At 43.4% G+C, this 23,120-nt stretch overlaps 1 protein-coding gene across 1 annotated transcript in view; it reads right to left on the reverse strand.

Moving 5' to 3' along the window:
- SLC12A1 (solute carrier family 12 (sodium/potassium/chloride transporter), member 1) overlaps positions 1-12,487 on the reverse strand; it is a 57,979-nt gene extending 45,492 nt beyond the window's left edge. The window contains exons 1-6 of the mRNA XM_015411783.1: positions 12,083-12,487; positions 10,682-10,810; positions 10,140-10,215; positions 2,998-3,093; positions 821-960; positions 273-383 (exon numbers count right to left, since the gene is read on the reverse strand). Of these exons, the coding sequence (XP_015267269.1) occupies positions 273-383; positions 821-960; positions 2,998-3,093; positions 10,140-10,215; positions 10,682-10,810; positions 12,083-12,487 (957 nt within the window). The remainder of the gene's footprint in view (positions 1-272; positions 384-820; positions 961-2,997; positions 3,094-10,139; positions 10,216-10,681; positions 10,811-12,082) is intronic.
- Between the last annotated feature and the right edge of the window lie 10,633 nt (positions 12,488-23,120).

Below are 23,120 nucleotides of genomic sequence, written 5' to 3' on the forward strand. Positions count from 1 at the left end.
AAGCCTCTCAGAGCCTTCCCTATAAGTTCGAACCTTACCTACCATTCCACTGTATTTGGGAAAGTGTGCATGTACAAGAAAGCTCATACCTTGAATAAAACTTTGTTGGTCTTAAAGGTGCCCACTGGACTCTCAATTTGTTCTGCCTTCCTGTTAGAGTCACACTGATCCTCAGACTTACTCTATTGAGCAACATCGACTCCTAGTGGTTATGAAACAACCTCTTGTGTGTTCATTTTCTCTAAACACTTATTTTTAGTGCGGTGTTTTACCTTTGCTTCCCATTCCATGCCAGCCACAGAGACGCCCAAAAGAACCACAACAGTTATGGCTCCTATTATCCTGATGGCATTGGATTCATCCACCATTATGGCATTACTGCTCTGGAAAAATATGGTGAGAAAGAAAGGGCTTAAGAATACCAGCGTTTGTGCAAGATAGCTCCGGCAGCTACATAAAACAGAAGGAAATGGCCAAAGAGGGATTCTTGACATTCCATGGGTAATGAGCCCTGAGTTTCACATGTTTTATGCTGGTTGGGCCTCAATCGCCAAGGTTATTGGCAGGCTAATTAGAACCTTAATTCCCTTTAGTGATTCTGAAATTCTTACAGCAATGTAAGAAGCATTCCCTCAGCCTGGCAGAAGGGAAGAGAAAGCTTATAAATTAGAATTTATGTTACATTTAGAGACTTCTAATTCACTAATAAAGTTGATACTTATTGCATTTATTAAACGTGTGCTCAGTATGAATAAAAAGTTATTAAAACAAGGTTTTACTGGTGTGTTTTTTTAGCCACATGTATGGGAATCATACTTACCCTGAGGAGTTCCACAACCGTTTCTGCAAATCCAACAACGTACATGGCTACTGCTACAGCATTAGCAAAGGCAAAGATCAATCCAATGGAGCCCCCAAACTCAGGTCCTAAACTTCTGGAGATGAGGTAATAAGCACCACCTGCCAGTACAGCAGAGAGTAACATTTACCATACAAACAAAGTTGGCCCAAGGCATTTTGCTTCCCCCAGTAGATGCAGCTGGTACTCCAAGAAGATATGCATTAGCTTCCGTTGCATAGTCACAGAAGCTGCTGGAATTGTATTGTGCATATTTGCATGGGACTGGAGTTTTGAGTCTTAGAATCTTTTATAATTCTGCTAATGATCCTGCTTCATTGGTGCAGGTGCCCTGAAGAATACTCCTGCCCCAAGCTACTGAAATGTGAGCAGTTGAGCTGGCACTATGTATGAAAATCCCGTTAACCCAAATGATCTAGATTGCAGCTTGGTATACTCACTTATTCCATTAAATTTATTTAAGGCTTTTCAGAAGATGACATACGGGCGCAATCCTACTGTCTTGGAAGCAAGTCCCACTGAGCTGAGCGGAATATACTTTCCAACAAGGTTTGAGCCATGTGTATAATCTGCCCTGTCCTGAAGGCTTTCATAACCCTACTGAAACCACAGTTATCCCACAAAAAGCCAGCTGAACTGGTGATAGCATAATACATTGAAACCACAACTGTCTTGCAGTGCTTAAAAACTAATGCTAAATCTGAGCAATGTTATCCTGATAAGATCATAAACTCTGCTGGGTCAGACCAAAGCACCATCTAGTCTAGTCTCCAGTTTCTCACAATGGACAGCCAACCTCATAACAAAAACTATTTGGTCCAATATGCCTTCCAGTAGTGTAATTTGACTCCTGTTTTCAGAAGATACGGAAGGGGAAAAAATTAGATCCTTCAAAGATGCTAAATACCAAGAAAGCATCAACATACCTTCCTCTTCTTTCTAGGCTAAACCAGGGGTCATTTCCTGCAGGAGCGCACAGGAGCGGAGCTCCGGCAGTAAAGAGCCCAGGGGGCAGGCACATGCAACAAGCTCCACCCCCCAATAGCTAGCAATCCAAAACAGTCCAGTCAAGCCTGAGTGGTGGGTGTTGCCTTCTGACACACTTCCAGTGATGTCAGGGTGTGTGGCATATGCAAATAAGTTATGCTAATGAGTTATGCTAATGAGCTCCTGCACCTCTTTGTCTACTAAATGACCCCTGGGCTAAACTAATAATTTAATATTAGATTATCCTCTTTCCCGCTAACACAGATGCATGTTCCTCCATCCAAATTATTTCCCATGGCATGGATCGTGATAGTTGTGTTTTGGAAGAACACAGCTATTGTTTCTCGACAAAGATTTGTATTCTCTTATCGAAACAATACTCACCTCCTCTTACCACTCCATTTGTACATATGGCAGACATGGAGATACCTGTTAAAGTTGTAACTACCACACTCAGGCAAATAACTACGACTCCAAGACCTGGAAAAAATCCCAAAAAAGATGTTTGACCCAAATACCTTGGTCGGATCATTTTGTGCTAAAATCCTGCTAGTAAGAAGCCACCATCATGGATCGAGAAAGGTCTGACTGGATCTGTAAATACATGTGATGCACTAAGTTGTCAAGATAAAGAAAATACCAGTAAGGTACTGGACACCGGTCCTGAATCCCAGAATGACTTGCCCCACGTCTTCAGAAGACTCTGCAATCAAAGTATTCTACAGATAAAAATTACGAGAGTCATGTTCATTAGCCCTTAAATGTTTAAGAACAGGCAGTCCGGACCATCCATGGAAACGCAACCTGCAATGTTCTGAATAAGAAGGGTATTTTTTTAATTAAAGAGGAAAAGAACACAAGAATCTCCAAGAAAAACTGATTCAAATCCTCCGTCAGTCCCAGATAGGGTTATCCGCACTTCGTGAACTGAGCTGAACTTTGTGATTCACAGGAAGGTTAAGGATCAAAATAGAGGTCATGACTACCGTTGACTGTATGGCTTACCTTTTAATTCCCTGCAGGTCTAATGTCCATTGTGTTATTACTTTAAGGCGAGAGGCCCTTGGCTTGTCTAATAATAATACTTGGAAAACTCCTTCTGAATGTTAAGAATATAAATATACATGTATTTAAAACCCTCAAGATTTTACCTCCACGAACAAAACCATTAGTTGCTATTGCAGAAGTTGATAAGCCAGTAATGGAGGTGACCATGGTGGCAAGTAGGATTATGATAACTCCAAGACCTGTCAGCAACGAAAAGATCAAAAATATAACTTGTACTCCAGAACTCTCCAAAAAGTTCTCTAAAAGAGTATTTTAAACTGGAATCCAGGCTCTGTCTTAACCAAAGCTTCATTATCGAAAAAACTACTATTAAATTAATTCCTCCCCTCTCCATTTTGTCTATGTGAGTTTTTGGAATGGGTGGGGTTAAACACCTTCCGGCTATTCAATAACTCTGTTGGAATAGATGGAGATGGGTAGCCGTGTTAGTCTGTCTGCAGCAGTAGAAAAGAGCAAGAGTCTGAAGAGTTTTCAGATCTGGAGAAGTGAGCAGTGACTCATGAAAGCTCATCCCCTGCCACAAATTTTGTTAGTTTTTAAGGTGCGCCTGGACTCTGGCTCTTTTGTACTGGAATAGAATACAGCAGATGCAAATGCATTTGGTCACACGGCCCCCTTGCCTGGCTCATTCCTTTCATCTCTGCTTTGCTTTTCCTCTCTCTCTGCTGTCTCCTCCACAGTCAAAATTCATGGGAGAAAGCTGGAGGAAGTTTCAGACTAGGCTAAACAGAGGACTTCTATGCATGCTTTGGATTATAAACTTTCTTTCATGTTACCCTGTATAGTGCCATGTTCATTGATGGCAATGCAGTAGGGTTAATAATGAGATAATATAATAGCATTGGTAGTAAATTTCTCCTGGGTGGACCTATCCCACATTCAAGAAAAACAGATTATGTTAGGAAGAAAGTAGAATCCTGTTTTGCCCAATATTATTTATTTATTTATTTAGTTAGTTAGTTAAAATATTTGTTAGCAACCTTTCTTTTTTATGGAGCTCAAAGTGGCTTAGAGTATAAATAAAATACATGAAAGAGAGTACATAAAAATACATAAAATCAACATTTTGAAACCACAGTTTTGGACTCCTTTAATCAGAGACAGTAGTAAATAAAACTGTCTTCAGCTGGCCCCTAAAGATGGAAAGTGAGGGGGTCAGGCCAGGCCCATAGCTAACGTGGGGTCCACGGGGCCTGGCCCCCTAGAGTTTCTTTTGAGGGCCCTCACTCCCAGGTTGGCCCCAAATTGAATTAATGTAATTAAATGTGATTTAATGAGCTGCACCTCCCCAAGGCCTCCTCCTGAAAAAAAAAATCCCAAGCTACAGGGCTGGGTCAGGTGCACCTCCCTGGGGAGGCTGTTCCATAATCGTGGGGCTGTCGCCAATAAGGCCCTGTCTCGTGTACCCACCAGACAAACTTCTTTGATTGCTGGGACAGCCAGGAGGGTCCCTCCCTGTGGTGTTACTCTCCTTTTTACTCTCCTTTGCCTTCTGCCTTTGCTTGGTGGGGGAGTGAGATCATACCTTCCCTCCCCACAGCCCTTGGGCACCTTTGTCCTACCTCCAAAAGAACTGGACATCCACATGTGAGTGTAATGGTGGAACAGAATGTGCAAGCATAAGATCAGGTGTAACCCCCCACACACACACACACACAGGAACTGGCCGTGCATATTGGATTTAAAACATTTAACCCGTAGGTGGCCATCTGGGTAGATGCAGAAAGGCAAGATCTTGCCCCCCCCACACACACATATCATAAGCGGGGAGAAAGACAGGAAAGAGTATCTATGCTTCAGTGACTGCAGAGTGATAATTGTACACTTAAATGTAAAAACTAAGGCCATTTTAACTGCTCTTCTAACAAAGTAATGCCAAGATCTGATTAAAGTTTAGATTAAAGCCCCAGATGTAAGGACGTTAACTAACATTAAAATGAATTACTCTTGCCCGTGGCTATTTTCACACCCTGGAACAAAGTAATGCTTCCTGATGATGGCAATAAGTTACTAAACTGCCCTTAAAAAAAAGGAACTAATTTTGCATGAAACCCCAAAGCAAAGTCTTGGCAATATTAAGATGCAGAGTTTTCATGGCAAGGCATATACTTATATGTGCTTCCAGCTGCAGGGCCTCATTTGGTATGCATCATAAAACCCATGAGCACCCTTTTGTCAGGCACGGTGCCAAATGCAAACATGTAATGCTGCATAGATGGGCAAAAAAACCCCAACCTTTATGTTAGCAAGTTTTTTGCCTATTAACTCTTGTCAAAAGCAAAAAAATATATATCTTTTTTGAGTTTTAACATTCAAATACATAGAATCCCCCCCCATTCAGAAACATACCTAATTCGAACAAAATGCACCTGAATGGATGCTAGAGAGTTGAACAGGGAATTTAGGAAATATAGGATATGGTTTATGCGTGTGTGTAGATTCTCATTCAGTCTCCACAAAATAGGAAGCTTGGATCTTAAGAGGACGTCCACAAGCATTTTCAGGAGAGAAGGAGGAGGAGATTAGATCTATACCCCACCCTTCACTACCTGAAGGAGTCTCAGAGCGGTTTACAAATCTTCTTTCCCTTCCCCTCTGCACAACAGACACCCTGTGAGGTAGGTGAGGCTGAGAGAGCTCTCTCAAGGACTGTTCATGAAAGAGCAGCTCTGAGAGAACTTGTAACTGACCCAAGGTCACACCAGCAGCTGCATTTGGAGGAGCAGGGAATCAAACCCAGTTCACGCAGATTAGAGTCCGCACTCCTAACCACTACACCAAACTGGTTCTTAGTATAGTAATGGTTGTGTTCTTAGTATAGTAATGGTTATAGCGGGAAACACTGCTTGCTGGGAGATGTAGGGAGCAAGCCTAAGCAAGATCTACTCAGAAGTAAGCTCCATTGTATTTACTGGGGCTTACTCCCAGGATAGTGTTCTGAGGTCTGCAGCCTCAGACTGATAGGACAGGAAACAGGAGTGAGGAGATTAAGCCTGGTCTTAGTCTCACTTAGCAAGTGATGCAGCAGTTTCAGTTTAAGCTATAGAAGAAACCTAGTTTGGAACTTAAATTGCATTCCTTGGCTTGACAGAACAACAGGTTGTAAGGTGTGTGTGCAAAGGTCCTGTGGTTGAACCTCTGGCATACCCAGACCCTATAGAGAAAACAGTGAGCTTTATGTTGGTCTGTAATCCAGATGGGGAGAAAAAGGTACAAAACCTTGTTCTTTGTTGCACCTCCTTTTGGCAAGCATATAAATCTTCCCCGCTTTTCAGGTTGTCTTCTATGGCACTGAAACACGAGCGCAGGGAACTCCAGTATGAACCTGATCCCCGTGTACACCGTGAAGGCACTTAATGCAGAGACAAGCTGAAGGAGATCTGAGGTGCCTGTACAAGAGACTGCTTGAGAATCCTACACACAACACCTTGAATTCTATGGTGAGCTATTACAAATATTCCTTAAAGTTAGGTTCCTTTGCTGCATTCATTAGCCATAATCTTTTTTTTAAATAACATTTAATTAATAAATGCAAAAAGAAAAATAGCAGTTAACAAAACAGGTAAGTTGGAGTATACAGGAAAAGAGTGCTAGAGTCATTAGCCATAATCTTGATGCGTGCAGAACTCACTGCTCCTGGGAAATTCTTTTGGAGCAAAACATGCATAACCCCTCCCAGGCACTGCCTTTCACCATAAACTGCAGTCTAGCATACAACACTTTGGAAACTGACCATGGCCATTTCCACCTTACTGTTCTACACCAGGTGTTATTTGTTGTTGTCCCGATTTCAAGTAAAGTGATACGGGAATGAGGGTTTCATACAGCAAATTTCCATCAATTAATTAGCTGTCTCTGAAGCACTATGGTCATTTCAACCAGTGCTGCTTTATTCCATGCCCTTTTTGGCTGCACGATCTTCCTTGGACTTTTTTTTGGAATGTTTTAAGTTGAGTGCTACAACGCTAAACCGCTATAGCACTTCAGTGCTATAGCGGCACCACTGAGATGCCACTATAGCACTGGGTTGCTGTATCTGTTTAGGGCTATAGCGCTCAACATAGAATGTTTTTTTGAAAAGGTCAGAGGAAGATCATGTGGCAAAATGGACAGGGGAAAAGCGGCATTGTAGGAAGTGCTATGGACATTTTAAGCAGCACACCACAGCGATTCAGAATTGCAGCGAAGGGTCTGAAAAGGGGGGAAAGTAGTTTCCCTCAAAAGTGGCTCAACCACACTTTGCTAACCTGACACAAGCGGATTTGTGTGAACGGGTAAATAAATTCTGCTAGCAGCTGGTTACTAAATCGAGTCTGTCTGAAATGGCAGGAAAAAACCCATTAGCAACCAGTTACTAAAACGGAATACAAAGGCAGTTTGAAAAGGTTCCTATATCTTCCCTTTTTCTGTAAGAGACAATGTATGTATGCGTCATTGCCCTATGGTTGGTTCGTATCAGTTATGGATTTGAGTTACTTAATCAGACAGTCAATTCATTTTAGTCTTGACGGTATATTATAGTAATGGTTAAACCATTAATTACCTAGAGGAAAGCACCTTGAGTGAGCCTAGAATTGGTTGATATTTAGACCATACTATTGGCACTTGGCCCTGCCTTTCTCCCCAAATGGGACCCAAAGCAGCTTACATCGCTCTCCTCTTCTCTATTTTATCCTTACAGCAACCCCGTGGAGTAGGTTAGGCAGAGTTTGTGTGACTACCCCAAGGTCACCCAGCAAAGCATCCAAGGCAGAGTGAGGATTTGACCCTGGGTCTGACTCTCTAACCACCACACCACACTGGCTTTTAAGATGTCCCAGGATTTCAAATGCAAGACCAAGCAAGTGAAGTCCATCTGAGTCATTTTAAGGGGTAGTGCATATCAATTAGCTTAGGGAGTACGGTTTAAAATGTATTCTCGATGACTGGAAATGACAGGGTTTTGTTTTGTAAACATGACAAGGATGCACCATGCAAGGTTTCTTTCTCTGAACATAAAGAGCAGCTCTCCGTGACCAGAGAAAGGAAGATGGATTTGCACCAGCCCCTCATGCTATTTTCTTGGATACAGTGTGCAGAAAAGCACTGGTTCAGGTCTGTCCTAAACCACAGGAAATATCACACGTGCTTATTGTGGCTACGGAATCTGAGATTTCTGTTCAATCCATTAAAAACAAATGAACAGTATAATAGTTATGTACTTTGGCTCCCAAGCTTTCCTTTTAATGGCATCTTACTTCTTTCTTTCCATGTCAAAACTGATCACATAAAAAAGCATTATATTGCTTTGTATTGTAACTTGGAAGAGAAGAAGAGACATAATAATCCAGTTCTTAGGTAAAGGTAAAGGTTTCCCTTGCTCAAAAGCTAGTCAAATTTGACTCTAGGGGGTGGTGCTCATCTCTGTTTCCAAGCCAAAGAGCCAGTGCTGTCTGAAGACGTTTCTGTGGTCATATGGCCGGCATGACTGAACACCAAGGTGCACAGAAGCCTGTTACCTTCCCACCAAAGTGGTACCTATTTATCTACTTGCAATTTCTTGTTTTCGAACTGCTAGGTTGGCGGGAGCTGGGGCCAGAGACCGGAGCTCACTCCATCACGTGGCACTCAGGTCTCAGACTGCCGAACTACTGACCTTCTGGTCTGCAACTCAGCGTCTTAACCTCTGAGCCTGGTTCTTAGGTTAATAATATAACTGATAAATAATATCAACATAATTAATCATAGTAATCAATAATAAGCTGGTTCTGTCTTTGAAGCCCACTCTAAAGTGACACAGTGGACCTTTGCATGAATATGGTACAAAGAGTACTTGGGTTTCAGAGAAGGGGGGGGCTGACCTCTGTAAATGCATAACCTTTGACCTGATCTACATGGCCCAGGCTAGCCTAATTTCATCAAATCTCAGAAGCTAAGCAGGGTTGGCCCTGGTTCATATTTGGATGGGAGACCACCAAGAAATCCCAGGATTGCTACATAGAGTAGGGTTGCTAGGTCTGGGTTGGAAAATACCTGGAGACTTTGGGGGTGGAGGCAGGAGAGGGCGGTTTTTGGAGAGGGGAGGGGCCTCAGCATGGTACAACGCCATAGAGGCCACCCTTCAAAGAAGCCGTTTTCTCCAGGGGAGCTGATCTCTGTCAGCTGGAAATCAGTTGTAAAAGCGGGAGATCCCCAGGCCCCACCTGGAGGCTGGCAACCCTAACATAGAGGCAGGCAATGGCGGGGACGGTGGGGCACACATTTAGATAAATAAATAAATAATAAACCACCTCTGTTCATCTGTTTCCTTGACAGACCTACTGGATGTACTTTGGCCATGACTTGATGGTACTTTCCACCATTGAATAATTCTTACTTAGGCCCTTTCCGCCCTGTCCTTTTCATCCATGTTCACCGTGGTGTCCTCCAAGCAATTCTGCACTAAAATCAAATCCAGCCTTCTTTTTAATCCAGGCTTTTTTTCACATTCTGCACTAAAATAGCGTTAAACCTCCTTTTTATTCCTGTTTTCCACCCCCGTTCTGCATTATGTTACCTCCCTTCAGTGGTCAGCCAGGTTTCAGCCTGCCGTTGCCCCGGGTTATTTGGATGCTGTTTTGCTGTGGACTTAAACTGCCTCGACTCGAACACTGAGAAAAACTGTAGTGGCAGGCAAATGCGGAAAGGATTGGTTAGGGCAGATCAGTTTCCTTGAGTGCGTGCTGTTAGGTGTTGGTGCTGGGGCAGCCAAATGCTTTAATAGTTTGTAATTCCACTTGTATGTGTTGATTTTCCTTTCATCACAAATATATAGCATGAAATGATTGTGCACACCAATGGTTTTAAAACACTGTACTTTCAGAGAACAACCAGATTTTATTGTTCCAATATTAGCTAGTTTTTAGAATATAGAAATTTCTTCCAAATGCCTGACTTTTGCATATAAATATTTTGTGCAAAGGCTGTATCCAGCACAGTTAGACGTGCTTAAATCCCATTGATTTCAGTGGCAAAGAAACTGGCATGGATGTGTGCTAGATCTGGGCTGTTTGTTTAACAGCCTGGAAAATTCCAGTGTTGGTTTTGTTAACTTTGCCTTTGGATACAATGGAATATATTCTAGAAAGCCTGAATGCATGTTCCACGCCAATACACACTTCAGTTTAAAGATTAATAGTGTTTCTGTAAAGTTTCTCCTGTTTTTCCTGCATGGCGTAAAAAAAAAAAAGCACTTAAAAATGCATACCTATTCCAGCTTGACCTATAATCCAGGACAGGCGAATGAAAAGCATCACACCCCAGATATTCAGCATGCACCTCACCTAAATGGTGAACAAAGAGTCGTGTTACCATGTCATTGCAGAATGCAAGCAGTGTTAGTAATTAAGAGGCAAAATTGGCTGGTTTATTATCAGATCAGATAAAAATTATTACACAGCCAACAGGCCATGGCACTATAAAATAATAGTCAGTGAACAGTGTTGAATAATATCTAAAAATAAGAGTGAAGGAGCTAGAATAACATTTCCAAAATGGAATTTTTTTAAAAAAATAACGTTTGAAAATGGAATTAAAAACAAGATACAACTTTCAAGCAATATACTGGTCCTAATCCAAACCACCCTATGCATATGCATCACAAAGCATGAAAAGTTGATATGCTAATCATGTTGTGTTCTCTAGCGGAAGCAAGTGCATGTTTCCCCCCTCCTAAAAATGTGCATTGTGAATTTTTTTTTAAATAAAGACAGCAGAATTGAATTGTAACACTAGATATGTTCTGCTTACCAGGACACCCTTCACCCAGCCAAATTTCACAAAGCCTCCTTGGGTTTCTTCTTCTTTCTTGGGTGCTGCTTCTCCTCCTGTAGTGCCATCTGCTTTGGTGAATTTGTCCACTGAAGTAACTGCTATGTTCTAGACAATAAATATTTAGAAAGCACTGCAATATATCCTGTGTTGTTGACTTTCACCATACTAAAGGGGAAGAAGGCCTGTGCATCTGCTGGGAGTGCAGAAACGTTGTCGATAGGGGTGTGCCAAATAATTGTATTTTGGGGGTTTGGGTATATTGAACCCAAAAAATATCAGTATTTTCTGATTTTCCTGAATCCCAATGCTAGTATGGTATTCAGATTAGGATTTTTTGGGAAATCTCAATTTTTCCTGGCTCCATTATACCCTATGGGGACTATTATAGTCAATGGTCCCCATAAAGTACAATGGGGAATCCATCCAGGGGGTATCCAGGGGTCGGGGGGAGTGTCTGTTTTTTGAGGTAGAGTCACCAAATTTTCAGTATAGCTGCTGGTGCTTCTTCTCAACCCCCCCCCCCAAGTTTCAAAAAGATTGGACCAGGGGGTTCAATTCTATGGGCCCCCAAAGAAGGTGCCACCATCCTCCATTGTTTTCAACTGAGAAATAAAAAGGCTTTTAAAGGGATTGTGAGTTCACCTGGAAGGCATTTAAATGGACCTTAACACCTTTTAACTTCAGCTATCTGGTGGTCCCCAAAAAACCCTGAATATTGTTGGCATTTTTTGGGGGGCTTAGCTATTTCAGATAGCTGTAAAGATACTCAAACAAATATTTGGCTGACAGAATAGCCGAAAAATACCAATATGCTATTTTTTTGCTATTTGTTTTGGCTAGGGTATAGCCGAATGCATGCCCCTAGCTGCAGAATGTGGCACTGGACACAGATCTAAGGATCTGGGGTTTCTTTCCTATTTTAAAGACAAATTTCTAGTGTGTGAAGGGCAGGCAATGCCTGCTGATATTCAGCTGCTGAAGTAGGAGCTGAACAAAATCTCCAGTGGGAGGCCGTTGCAGTGACCTAAGTAGTTCCTTCCCACTCTCCACAACTAATGAAACCAGAATAGATTATGCAAAATAGTGAACATGGCAGAATCAATTACGCAAAAACAAGTGAAACTATAAAAATATCTAATTGGCACCAACATGATGTCAAATGTAACTTTTTCTGGTGCCGCAATTTGTATTGTACAAATGTACATTATTTTTTGCTCCCAGAATATAAACAACCATTTTTAACATAGGAGGATTTACTTCTGAATTCATCTGCACGTCTGGAGTATTATAAGCACACTTGACTCCTTTTGGATTGAGGGCATTATGTTACAAATAAACAGCCAATAGTATATTTGTCTTTTAATATTTCTGACATACCTTTGCTAACTGTTCATGAATGTCCATCAGGCTTGGCCTAGTCATTTTGGCGCCACTGATGCTGCCAGTGTTTCGGTAATAATCAATTTTAGGTATGGCATCCACTGTATTGTGCCCAAAGGTTTTCAGATAGTATGTGTCACTATGTGTATCATAGGGATGAAAGCTTCCATCTGTTTTAGCCATATCCCCATTTTGAAATAAATTATCGTACAGCTCTCGGTTCCCAGGTCTGTAGCTAACTCGTAGTCTGTTATTTGCCTCGTCAGCAAAAGATGTTTCTTCGTAACACTGAGGGCTGGGATCTCCCGTTGAGGATACTGTACTGTCATGGCTCTCATTAATGACATTGACCTGAAATCTATTCGGACTCGGGTCCGAAAATACATTTGGAGAATTATTCATATTTGCGGATGTTAGGTTTTATTTTCAAAAATCGTTCTGCTCCTTTGTAGTCAGATCTTCAGTGTATGACAGTTGTGGCTCTGGAGTGATTGCCGCCTCTCATTCATTGGAGACTTCTTTGAACTCTCTTATGCAGTCGTCACAACGTGGTGTCATTCAACTCTGTCATCAAACATAGGAAGGAAATAGGCTATATTTCAACCAGCTCACTTGGTGTCTTACAACTAAAGCCAGCCTTGTCTGCACAAGAGCTTCCAAAGCAGCTGATTCAGAGCTTTTGTGCTAAACCACAAATGCAAGGTTAGTGCAGCAGTTGTGAGTTGGGCTCAGAAAACTGGGCTCCCTCCCTGCCCTTAGTGGGAGTGTCTTGTTGTACTCAGGGTGAGAAGAAGAGTAGGATTTGTACCCCGCTCTTCACTCAGTGTCTCAGAGCAGCTTACAGTCGCCTTCCCTTCCTTTCCCCACAACAAACACCCTGTGAGATAGGTGGGGCTGAGAGACCTCTGAGAGAACTGTGACTGACCCAAGGTCACCCAGCTGGTTTCATGTAGAGAAGAGTGGAGTTTCTCCAGATTAGAGTCCACCACTCTTAAGCACTGGCTTCTCTCCCATAGGACATGGTGAAAAACAGGGTTCATTTCCTGCAGGAGCGCACAGAAGCGGAGCTCCGGCAGTAAAGAGCCCAGGGGGCGGGCACATGCAACAAGCCCCGCCCCCTGCTCCCAGCAGCCCTCAGTTAGAGCAAGAAGTAGCCAGGTAAGTTGCAGAGCCCCCCGCCGCCGCCCCCGGTCCAAAAGAGTCCAGTGGCACCTTTAAGACCAAGTTGTATTCAGGTACAATCTCTCCCTCCTCTGCGAGGATAGATCTGCACATCCCCCCCCCCATAGCTAGCAATCCAGAACAGTCCAGTGGAGCCTGAGCAGTGGGTGTTGCCTTCTGACACACTTCTGGTGATGTCAGGGGGTGTTGCATATGCAAATAAGTTATGCTAATGAGCTCCTGCACCTCTTTTTCTACGAAATGACTCCTGGGAAAAGACATCAAAATGTCATATAGAGGATGGTACAGAGTTCTGTTCTGTTGCTCCAGAAGGTTGGACCAGAACCAACAGGTTGAAATTAAATCAGAAGAGTTTTCAGCTAAATATTAGGAAGAACTTTCTGACAGAGTGGTTCCTCAGTGGAACAGGCTTCCTTGGGAGGTGGTGGGCTCTCCAGTTTGGTGTAGTGGTTAAATGTGTGGACTCTACTCTGGGAGAACCGGGTTTGATTCCCCACTCCTCCACTTGCACCTGCTGGATGACCTTGGGCAAGCCATAGTTCTGGCCAGGGCTATTTTTCGGCAGGAACACACAGGAACAGAGTTCCAGCTGGCTTCAGAGTTGGCCACGCCCACTACAGCCAAAACCTCTGCATGTGTGGCTACAGATGGAAGGCCTGGAGAGCGACCCCCCCAGCGACTCCAAGGCGGGCAGGCCAGGGGCCCCCTGGAAGGATCGGGGAGGTATTTAAATGCCTCCCTGTGCCTTCCCCAGCCTGTCCAACGGCTGGCTTGCCCGGGCACCCCACAGCTGCGGGTCACCTGGGCAAGCCAAGGGAAGGCATGGGGGTGTGGCCTAATATGCTAATGACTTTCTGCTCTTGGGTGTGGCCTATTATGCTAACGAGTTCCTGCTGGGCTTTTTCTACAAAAAAAAGCCCTGGTTCTGGCACAGCTGTTCTTGAAAAAGAGCCGTTTCTGTCAAGACCTCCCCCCTCCTCCTCCCCTTCCTCCTCCTCCTCCTCTTCTTCTTCTTTTGAGGTTTTCAAGCAGAGGCTAGGTGGCCATCTGACAGCAATGCTGATTGTGTGAACTTAGGCAGATCATGAGGGGGAGGACAGGAAGGGCTGCACCCGTGCTTAGTTCTTGTGGCCTTTTCTTACACGCCAAGGGAAATGCTGATGGCCACTTTGGGAAGCAATTTTTCTCCAGGCCAGTTTGGCCAGGGAGCCTGGAGGTTTTTTATAATCTTCTGGGTATTGGAACAGGGGTCACTGGGGGTGTGGAGGGGGAGGTATTTGTGAATTTCCTGCATTGTGCAGGGGGTTGGACTAGATGACCTTGGAGGTCCCTTCCAACTGTATGAGTCTATGAAAATGAAACAAAAGCATGAGTTTAAAATCACAGATACAAAGATCCAATAAAAATGTACCTGTCAACCACAATGATAGTAAAATAATAAGAATCAGCGGTCATTTCCTGCAGGAGCGCACAGGAGCGGAGCTCCGGCAGTAAAGAGTCCAGGGGGCGGGCACATGCAACAAGCCCCACTCCCTGCTCCCAGCAGCCCTCAGTCAGAGTAAGAAGCAGCCAGGTAAGTTGCAGAGCTCCCCCCGGCCCAAAACAATCTAGTGGCACCTTTAAGACAAAGTTTTATTCAGGTACAAGCTCTCCCTCTTCTGCGAGGACAGATCTGCACGTCCCCCCCCCCAAAAAAATAGCTAGCAATCCAAAACAGTCCAGTGGAGCCTGAGCGGTGGGTGTTGCCTTCTGACACACTTCCGGTGATGTCAGGGGGTGTGGCATATGCAAATAAATGAGTTATGCTAATGAGCTCCTGCACCTCTTTTTCTACGAAATGACCCCTGATAAGAATAGACCGCAAACACCAGAAAAAGAACTTGGGGCATGTCTCGTAAAGTGCTCACTGTGATAGCTTCAGGTGGCAAAATGTCTTGGGCCCATCATGCCACAGGGGAGCCTAACTTGCTCCACCCCCTTCTTTCCCAGTGTCTGTCAGAAATACTGGTTTGTGTGCACTGGCTCTAGAATGGGGAGAGAGAACATGGAAGAGGCTGGTCACTGGAACCAAGATTTCCCTTCTGTTGCTCTTGAACTTTGGTGCTCAGTGCCATGTGGGAGCCAGCGGGGGGGGGGGGTTAGCATACAGAACTAGGCTCTGGGAGAACCAGGTTCGAATGTGGACCTTGCTCTGGAAGCTCACTGGGTGACCTTGGGCCAGTCACTCTATCTTGGCCTCATCTACCTTAGAGGGTTGTTATTCCTGTTCAGTGGAGAAGAGAAGGCTGTCGTAAGCCGCCTTGGGTCCCCGTCGGGGAGAAAAGTGGGGTATAAATAAGATAAATTAGAATAACGAGGATACTGGGACAGTGGATGATTTCTGGACTCAGGTCCCTATCTGAAGTCTGGGAAACCCTGGCTTTTCTCTACAAGAACATGAATTGACCCCCTTCTGTGCTGCAAAGTTGGTTTAAATATTCCAAATGGTGTTTTTTCCAAACCCATCATTTTTTTTGGGGGGGGGGGTTGTCAGTGACATAAGCATGGCAAAGAATTCATTGTGGGGATGAGAAGAGCAGCACAAAGGAATGCATGTGATAATACCGCTATGCACCCAATAAGAGTGTGCTAACTTGGACTGGATGAAATAAGTGAGCAAATGACTAAGGGGCAGAGATAGCTATGGACTGGTAAAGTCCAGGAACTGATTTTGCATTCTCTTCACATGGTTTATAGACATGTTGAAATAAAGAGCAGCAGATGGTCAAAATTTAATGTATGTGGAATGCAAGATTGGGTCCCATTAAAGATAAACGTGAGTCAATATACAGATATTTCCTGCCAAATTTAGAAGAGTCATATCCTGGTCCCTTAAAGACAGTGGCAAGTTTGCCATTGATTACCAGATGGAGAAGGTCAGAATTTCTGAGAACGTTGCAAATCTTGAAAATGCACTATATTCTAATTGAGATTATTGCTTGCATCAAATGATGGCTTGATGGCTACAAGACATTAGGATTGTAGTCTACAATCAGTTCACATGGCAGATTAATCTATTTAGCTGATTAATTAGTGAAGAGCAATTTTAATTGGAGAGGCTACAGGCTAAGGGCACAGTCTGAAGCTACTTTGCTTCTTGTGAGGTACAGTTATAGGCAATGAGAAAATATGGGATCCCTTTCTAGGAAGACTGGGAGTTTTTGTTTGTAAAATTGTAAATTATCTTTTGCTTTCTTCAATAGCTTAAAATGAGGGATGCTACTGAATTTTATGACCACTTTGTTTTCATTCAAAAATTTCATTCAAAAGTCTTCATTTGGTCAAATTTGCAGTCATCTTTCCCAACCCAAAATAATGAAAAACTTGATGGTAAAATTGGAATTAAATTTGATGTCTGGTTTTGCATATAAATGACATTAAAGTGATGTAAAAGAAGTGACTGAAATTGACAAACTAGAAAATAAAATTGGTGGGAGGAAAACACAACAAATAGAAACAAAAAACTAAAAGAAACAAAACATCGAATTTTCATGTATCCCTTGTCAAATTGAACCCTCTATCGAGGTTTTAATAATATTCAAAATAATGAACATTAAGGTAAATGCCTCATCAATTAACATTCAGCATTTTGAAGAAAGGCAAAGCTGCCTTCAGTTCAATGCAAATATGCTTGTTGGAACCCCCCTAAACCCACCTTTAAAAAGAAAAAACAACTGGCAGAGCTGAGAAATCTTCTTTGTCAACAGCACCCTCCTGACGTGCCTTTTTAAAAAACACACACAGAGAGAGAGAGAGCAGATTTGGGGCGTCTTTGTCTGATACATGCACTTATACTGAACTGGGCCATTGGTTATCTAACCTAGTATGTGTACTCCAACTGGTAGCCAGAAAAAAGCTCTTTTGAGTTTTGAGTCTTATGCAATTAGGTTATTTACATTTAAGGCCCTCCTATTAAAATCAAGGGTTGTGAATAGCTGTGCTAATTTATAATAGTCTAATCTGAAATGTATAATCTTTTAATGTGGAAGGAATGTGATTCAGCCTGACAATCAGCACATCAGTGCACAAGTTCAAAGAATAGTAGCCTTATTTCTGTGAATGCAATGCACAAGTGTTCTTGTGCAAAATAGGCTCCAGTTTCTCACAATTCTGTTTTATTTTTCTATACATTTTTTTTCTTTGAATGCACACTGGTGAATATATTCCCCCCGGTTCATTCATATTTAGTGCTTTTGTTACTTAGGAGAAAACATAGGCAAACTCTATCCAGATAACGTTTTCTGCTTATTATGGACAACACTTCCAAATTAAAAACGATCCATACAGACAGTTAATGAATATCCATTCTAGTATGGGAATACATTTAAAACAAAAACTTACCTCTTACAAATGACCTCAGTGGTACCTTGAGGAAAAAAATTGGTGGAATCTGTCAGCTTTGGCTGGTTGTCTTTAAGCGTACTAAAACTCTGTTTAAAGAGAAATGGATGCTGTCCAGGTGGTTTAACCTGCCACTTGTTCCCTTGTTTTGAACAAGCATCAGTTTACTTCCTATTTTCTGATGTGCAGAGTTGATTCCACTCTTGTCACCACAGAACTCAGTGCTTGGAGCCTTTTGTTCTCTATCAAACACTTGTCGAATCAGCCAGTCCCAAAGTCTGAAGTGGAATCTCTGCTACCCCTAGCCATATGTTCAGAGGAATATTTTAGTTTGTTAAATATTAGCTAGTAAGGAGCCTGTTAATTCCTGGACGGAAGGAGATAGAATTGGCACCTACCTCTTGCTGAATGTCAGCGGATCCAGGAAAAGTAAATGAGGTACTCTTCAAGATCTTGACCTCTATTTCCTTGAGTTTACAGAATATGGTTGTAATGGTAAATGGCCTCACACAAATATGTGCAGGACTGTCATGGACTATATTCCCAGAAAGTCATGTGCTACTTAAATAGGTGTATACCATTTAAAAAGTTCTTACATATGCATGCCAATATGCGGGGTTGTTTTATTGCCTGAAGCTTTACAAGGTCATTCTTTTACTTTATGCACTGGGCCTAATCCAGCTAAAGTTAGTTGCTGTGATTAAGGCAAGAAGCTTGTGCAAATGCTTCTCCTTAGATAATATCCAATAAAAAGGTTAAGTGCAGATAAATGGCAGCAACAGATCAAATTCTGCCCTTTTTCTCTATCCCAAGGACAATATAGGATGATAATTTAAAATACTTTTGTGCTTAATTATTTGCACTGTTCATTTGACTGAGCTTGAATATTAAAACTTTAAATTAAACTCATATGGACAGATATTGTCACCCTGGGTCTCAAATTATGTAAATGTTTTAGTGCCTTTTCCCCCAACCAGTGGCTCCAACATTTGCAGAGAAAAGAACATTTGGAAGACACCAGTTACGAAACAACAACAGGATCAAACTGATGTCTTGTCATTAGGACGACTAACAGCATGTGTCATCGCTAATGACTTGGAAACTGGAGCTGATGACAACACAGACAAGTTACACTTTTAGTAACAACAACTTTATTGGCATCCTACAAGAAAAGGCTGATCTTCTGCAAAATGGCCAGAAGCCATTTTGTCCTCTGTCTTTAGGTCCGATTGCAAAAACTACACTCAAGGAGGGAAAGATCTTCCATTGTTGCCTAGCTTCTTGCCTCAAACTGCTTTTTGCTAAAGCCGCTTGCTAGTTCCTCTGTATCTGGAAGCTTCAGGGCTCTGAGAGATCCCCTTTTCTGATACCTACATTTCATCTTCTAAACGGATACGAAGTTTGATGTATAAGGGAAATCCTTAGGTCAAATTAACTGGATGCCCAATATCAGAAAGAACAAAGAAGGCACAGGAACAAAGTCGTGTATGGGTGTGTGTGTGTGTGTGGGGGGGGTCCCAGATGGGATTTTTGTCCATGGAGCCATGGTGGCTTCTCAGCAGCCCTGGTAGTTCTGCGGATGGGCCTAGCCTAGGGTTGCCAGGTCTGGGTTGGAAAATACCTGGAGACTTTGTGGGTGGAGCCAGGAGAGGGCGGGGTTTAGGGAGGGGAGGAGCCTCAGCATGGTACAGTGCCATAGAGTCCACCCTTAAAGCAGCCATTTTCTCCAGGGGAGCTGATCTCTGTCAGCTGGAGATCAGGTGTAAAAGTGGGAGATCTCCAGGCCCCACCTGGAGGCTGGCAACCCTAGCCTAGCCTTTATTCCTGAAGGTAACTTGTCGCTTCCTCAGACCAGAAGAGATTGTTCTGCCTTTCTTTTGCCCCAATACCAAACATCTGCAGGGAGTGGAGGGGCATAACTTGGATGTCCAGAGGACCTTGAGTTTTTAATATTCATAGGACTTAGGCCATGATGAGATCTGACTCCCTTTTTGTCTCCCTCATTCTATGGGTTCTGGTGCTGTGGTGTCCACCCTAGGAAAGTGAGTCTGGGGGTTGTGTTGCTCTGGCCTAAAAAGCTGGTGGGTGGAGGGAATCATGACTAATTTCTTTAAGGGAATAGCTACCTCTGAGGCACTTAGGGCATTTCCTTCCTTAGAGGGGGCCTGCTGGGCAACTGTGTGGAAGTCAGTGCAAACCTTTACCCAGCCCTACTACCTTGACAAGGAGGCCTGCACTAATGCCTCCTTTGGAAGGAGGGTCATCCAACAAGCTCTGACAGGTTGGTTTTCAAGTAGCCCACCTTGGGATACACGGCTTTTGTACATCCCATTGGTTGTGATTCCCCCACCCTGGACCACTGGAGAATGGGAAGTTTGTTCAGTTACAGTGAAGTGCCTTTCTTGATGGTCCTAGGGTGGGGCAGTCAATCCCGCCCTACTCTCAGAGTCCCAGGGAGACAATCTTGGAGCATGGACTCCCCTCTGCCATTTTCTTGCTGTTTCTATTAATTATGGGCTGTTGGAGTTAGTGTGTTCTTATAGTTATTGGGAGTTGTACAGCTTCTGGACTGGTCTTGGAGATGGAGAGAAGCCCCTCCCACGAGGAGTAATCAAAAAGTGAACTGCCTTGACTGCCTTCAGGGAGGAGCTTCTTCCCATTGGTTGTGACTGCCCTACCCCTAGGATCACTGAGAGAAAGAACTTGATGGTCAGTGAACAAACTTTCCAGTCTCCCTCCAAATACTGCAACTTGGGGTCATGTGATCAAAATTTCATTAGCACATTACAGATAAGAAGAACACAATCTTTCTTCATGCAAGGCTTACTTAATGTACTGAATTTATTGCCACAAGATAGGGTAGTGGCCACTAGCAGAGAAAATGGTCTTAAGGAGGCTGAACAGATTCATGGAGGGAAGCCTTATCAACGGCTATTAATCATAATAGCTACAAATGGAGTATCCATATTCAGTCCTGTCAGCTTCCTGGTCCTTGATTGAGAGTAACTGTATTAGACAGACCTTTGCATTAATCCTGCAAAAAGCAATCTTCATTTTGTCCTCACCGTCTCCCCAGGGGACTTCATGCATGGGGACCCGAAGTGGAGAGGGCACACGCTCTGGACCTTTGCTGCCCTCTCCCACTTCAGCTTAGTGTAAAGGAGGAAAGCTGTCAAAAGGCCTCCTAAGAGTAGGAGGTGGGGCTATGGTGGCTCAGAGGTTAAGATACCGAGCTGCAGGCCAGAAGGTCTGTAGTTCGGCTGGCCCCAGCTCCTGCCAACCCAGCAGTTCGAAAGCAAGAAATTGCGAGTAGATAAATAGGTACCACTTCAGTGGGAAGGTAGTAGTGTTCCGTGTGCCTTGGCATTTAGTCATGCCGGCCACATGACTACAGAGATGTCTTCGGACAGCACTGGCTCTTCAGCTTGGAAACAGAGATGAGCACTGCTCTCTAGAGTCTGATTCGACTGGCTTTCGAGCAAGGGAAACCTTTACCTTACCTTTACTAAGAGTAGGAATGGTTTGACGCAGAATTCTTGCTGCTGTCACTCCTGGTGGGGGTGCTGATTCTCTGTTTCTGCATCACCATCTTTAAAACCATTCCCAGCCAAAGGTGGACATAGTCTGTGTAGTGTATTCAAAAAAAGGTTACGGAATCGGCTCATTGACTCTCCATGTTAAGCTTCGAGCCAGAAGAAGCTCCTCCGAGCTAACATCCTATTGGTTGCTCCACAACCGTGACCTATCAGAACTATGCCTAGTCCCTGAGAGGGAAGAACTCTCATTGGTTGTTATCCGCACAACCTCATTGGTTGCTTGTTGTAAATAGGCGTGGCTACAGTAACCCGGGAGTGTTTAAAAGGAACCTAGCTCCTGCTTGTGTTCTGTTCTGGTTATGACTTATTTAAGCGCTTGTTCGTACCTACAATAAAGCTAATCTCATTGCTGAAATCACCCTCCTACAATTTGTTAGCGGCGATCTAACAGTCTGGCTTGCAGATTACATGTGCACCAAACCACGGGCCACTGTCAGATCCTATTCCGGGTGTCCATGGCTGAACACGGGCTTGACTGTGATTCTCCCCAAGCACTGGTCTGCTCTGCTGCCAATGGCCCGCTGAGGTTGTGTGCCAGGGTCTTTGCCGTCTTGCTACCCAAGGTCCTCCTATGCGTGGATGGGACAAAGCATCTGCCTTGTCACTGAGCCGGGCTCCACAGTGATGTACCACGGCATGCACACTTCTTGCAATATTTGAACCTTCCTTTGAACTCTGGCTTTGTGAGGTTCTTCTTCTTCTTTTTGGATTTCCCTTTTAAAAATCCAGTGTAGCCTGAGTGACATTTCATTTAGTTGACAGATCCACAATTATTCCCTCAGCAGTCATTTGTCTAGATTATAAAGCAAATGGTACAATATGAAATTACAGAGATGAATGAATGACCTATCTGTGCCAACTGGCTTATCTCTGCACTTCTCAAAGCACCTTTCTAACAAAAGCCGCAACACTGAGATGGAATCCCGATTCCAACATTTCTTTAAACGCAATCGAACGGCTGTCAAACATTGTCATTCTTGCTCTTGCCACTTGAGTCAAGAGGTGACCTTGAAGAGAAACTTGTTGCACTCTCTTAGCACATTCTTAAGAGCTTTGCCATATAGCTTCATTACCTCGGAGCAAATCTTAGTGCCGTTCTTAGTTAAAGCCCCCAACTGGTCCCTCATGGATGCTTTGAGAATTCTTACAGGATACATAAAAAGTAGGATTTATGTGGCAGTGCTTGATCAGTGTACCTTTGGCTACAAACAGAACCTGTTGCATTAGCATTTCCCAAAGAATTTCCCCCGTTTGACTGGCTGGCTATCCGAATGACCCCATGTTACTGATGACAAACTGTCTCCAAACACCACCCCCTCCTCACCTGACAGCCTCCTCTCTGTTACAGAATTTGGAATGCTCTCCAGGATCCTATCCCACCCCTTCTCCCCCACTGACCAGCCTGGTTACATACCTAAGCACCATCCTTCCTTCCCCTAGAAGATCAATATTCTTGTTTTTGAACTGTGAATGAGCCAAGAGTGATCTTCCTCTGCATGCTCCTGCTTGGCACTTCGGTTGACACAAAAATGTGTCCACGCTTGTCGTCCCCTTTTAGATTCAGTGCCTCATTTGGATCCCTGCCTCAGCACTGGGCTCCCCGTTGAACCTTCCCTGATAGGCAGCTGTAGCCATTCCTACCTTTCTCTTCTGCTGTCTTCAGCCTCCCGCCTCCCAATGTTGAGTGGAGTAACCTGCATAACGTTTGGATGCTTACAGCGATGAGCTCTTTAGTGTGTTTTTTTTTAATACCAGATACTGATAGTGAGTGCTTAACATTATTTAACTGCCTGAGATCCACTGATTCCCCAGCTGAGATATTTGTTTTATTTGCATTATTCCAAAAACTCTCATTGGTAAATTTTAAGTTTCGACTT

Source organism: Gekko japonicus, unplaced genomic scaffold (assembly GCF_001447785.1).
Source record: "Gekko japonicus isolate JY-2015 unplaced genomic scaffold, Gekko_japonicus_V1.1 scaffold266, whole genome shotgun sequence".
In the NCBI taxonomy this organism is placed as follows: domain Eukaryota; kingdom Metazoa; phylum Chordata; class Lepidosauria; order Squamata; family Gekkonidae; genus Gekko; species Gekko japonicus.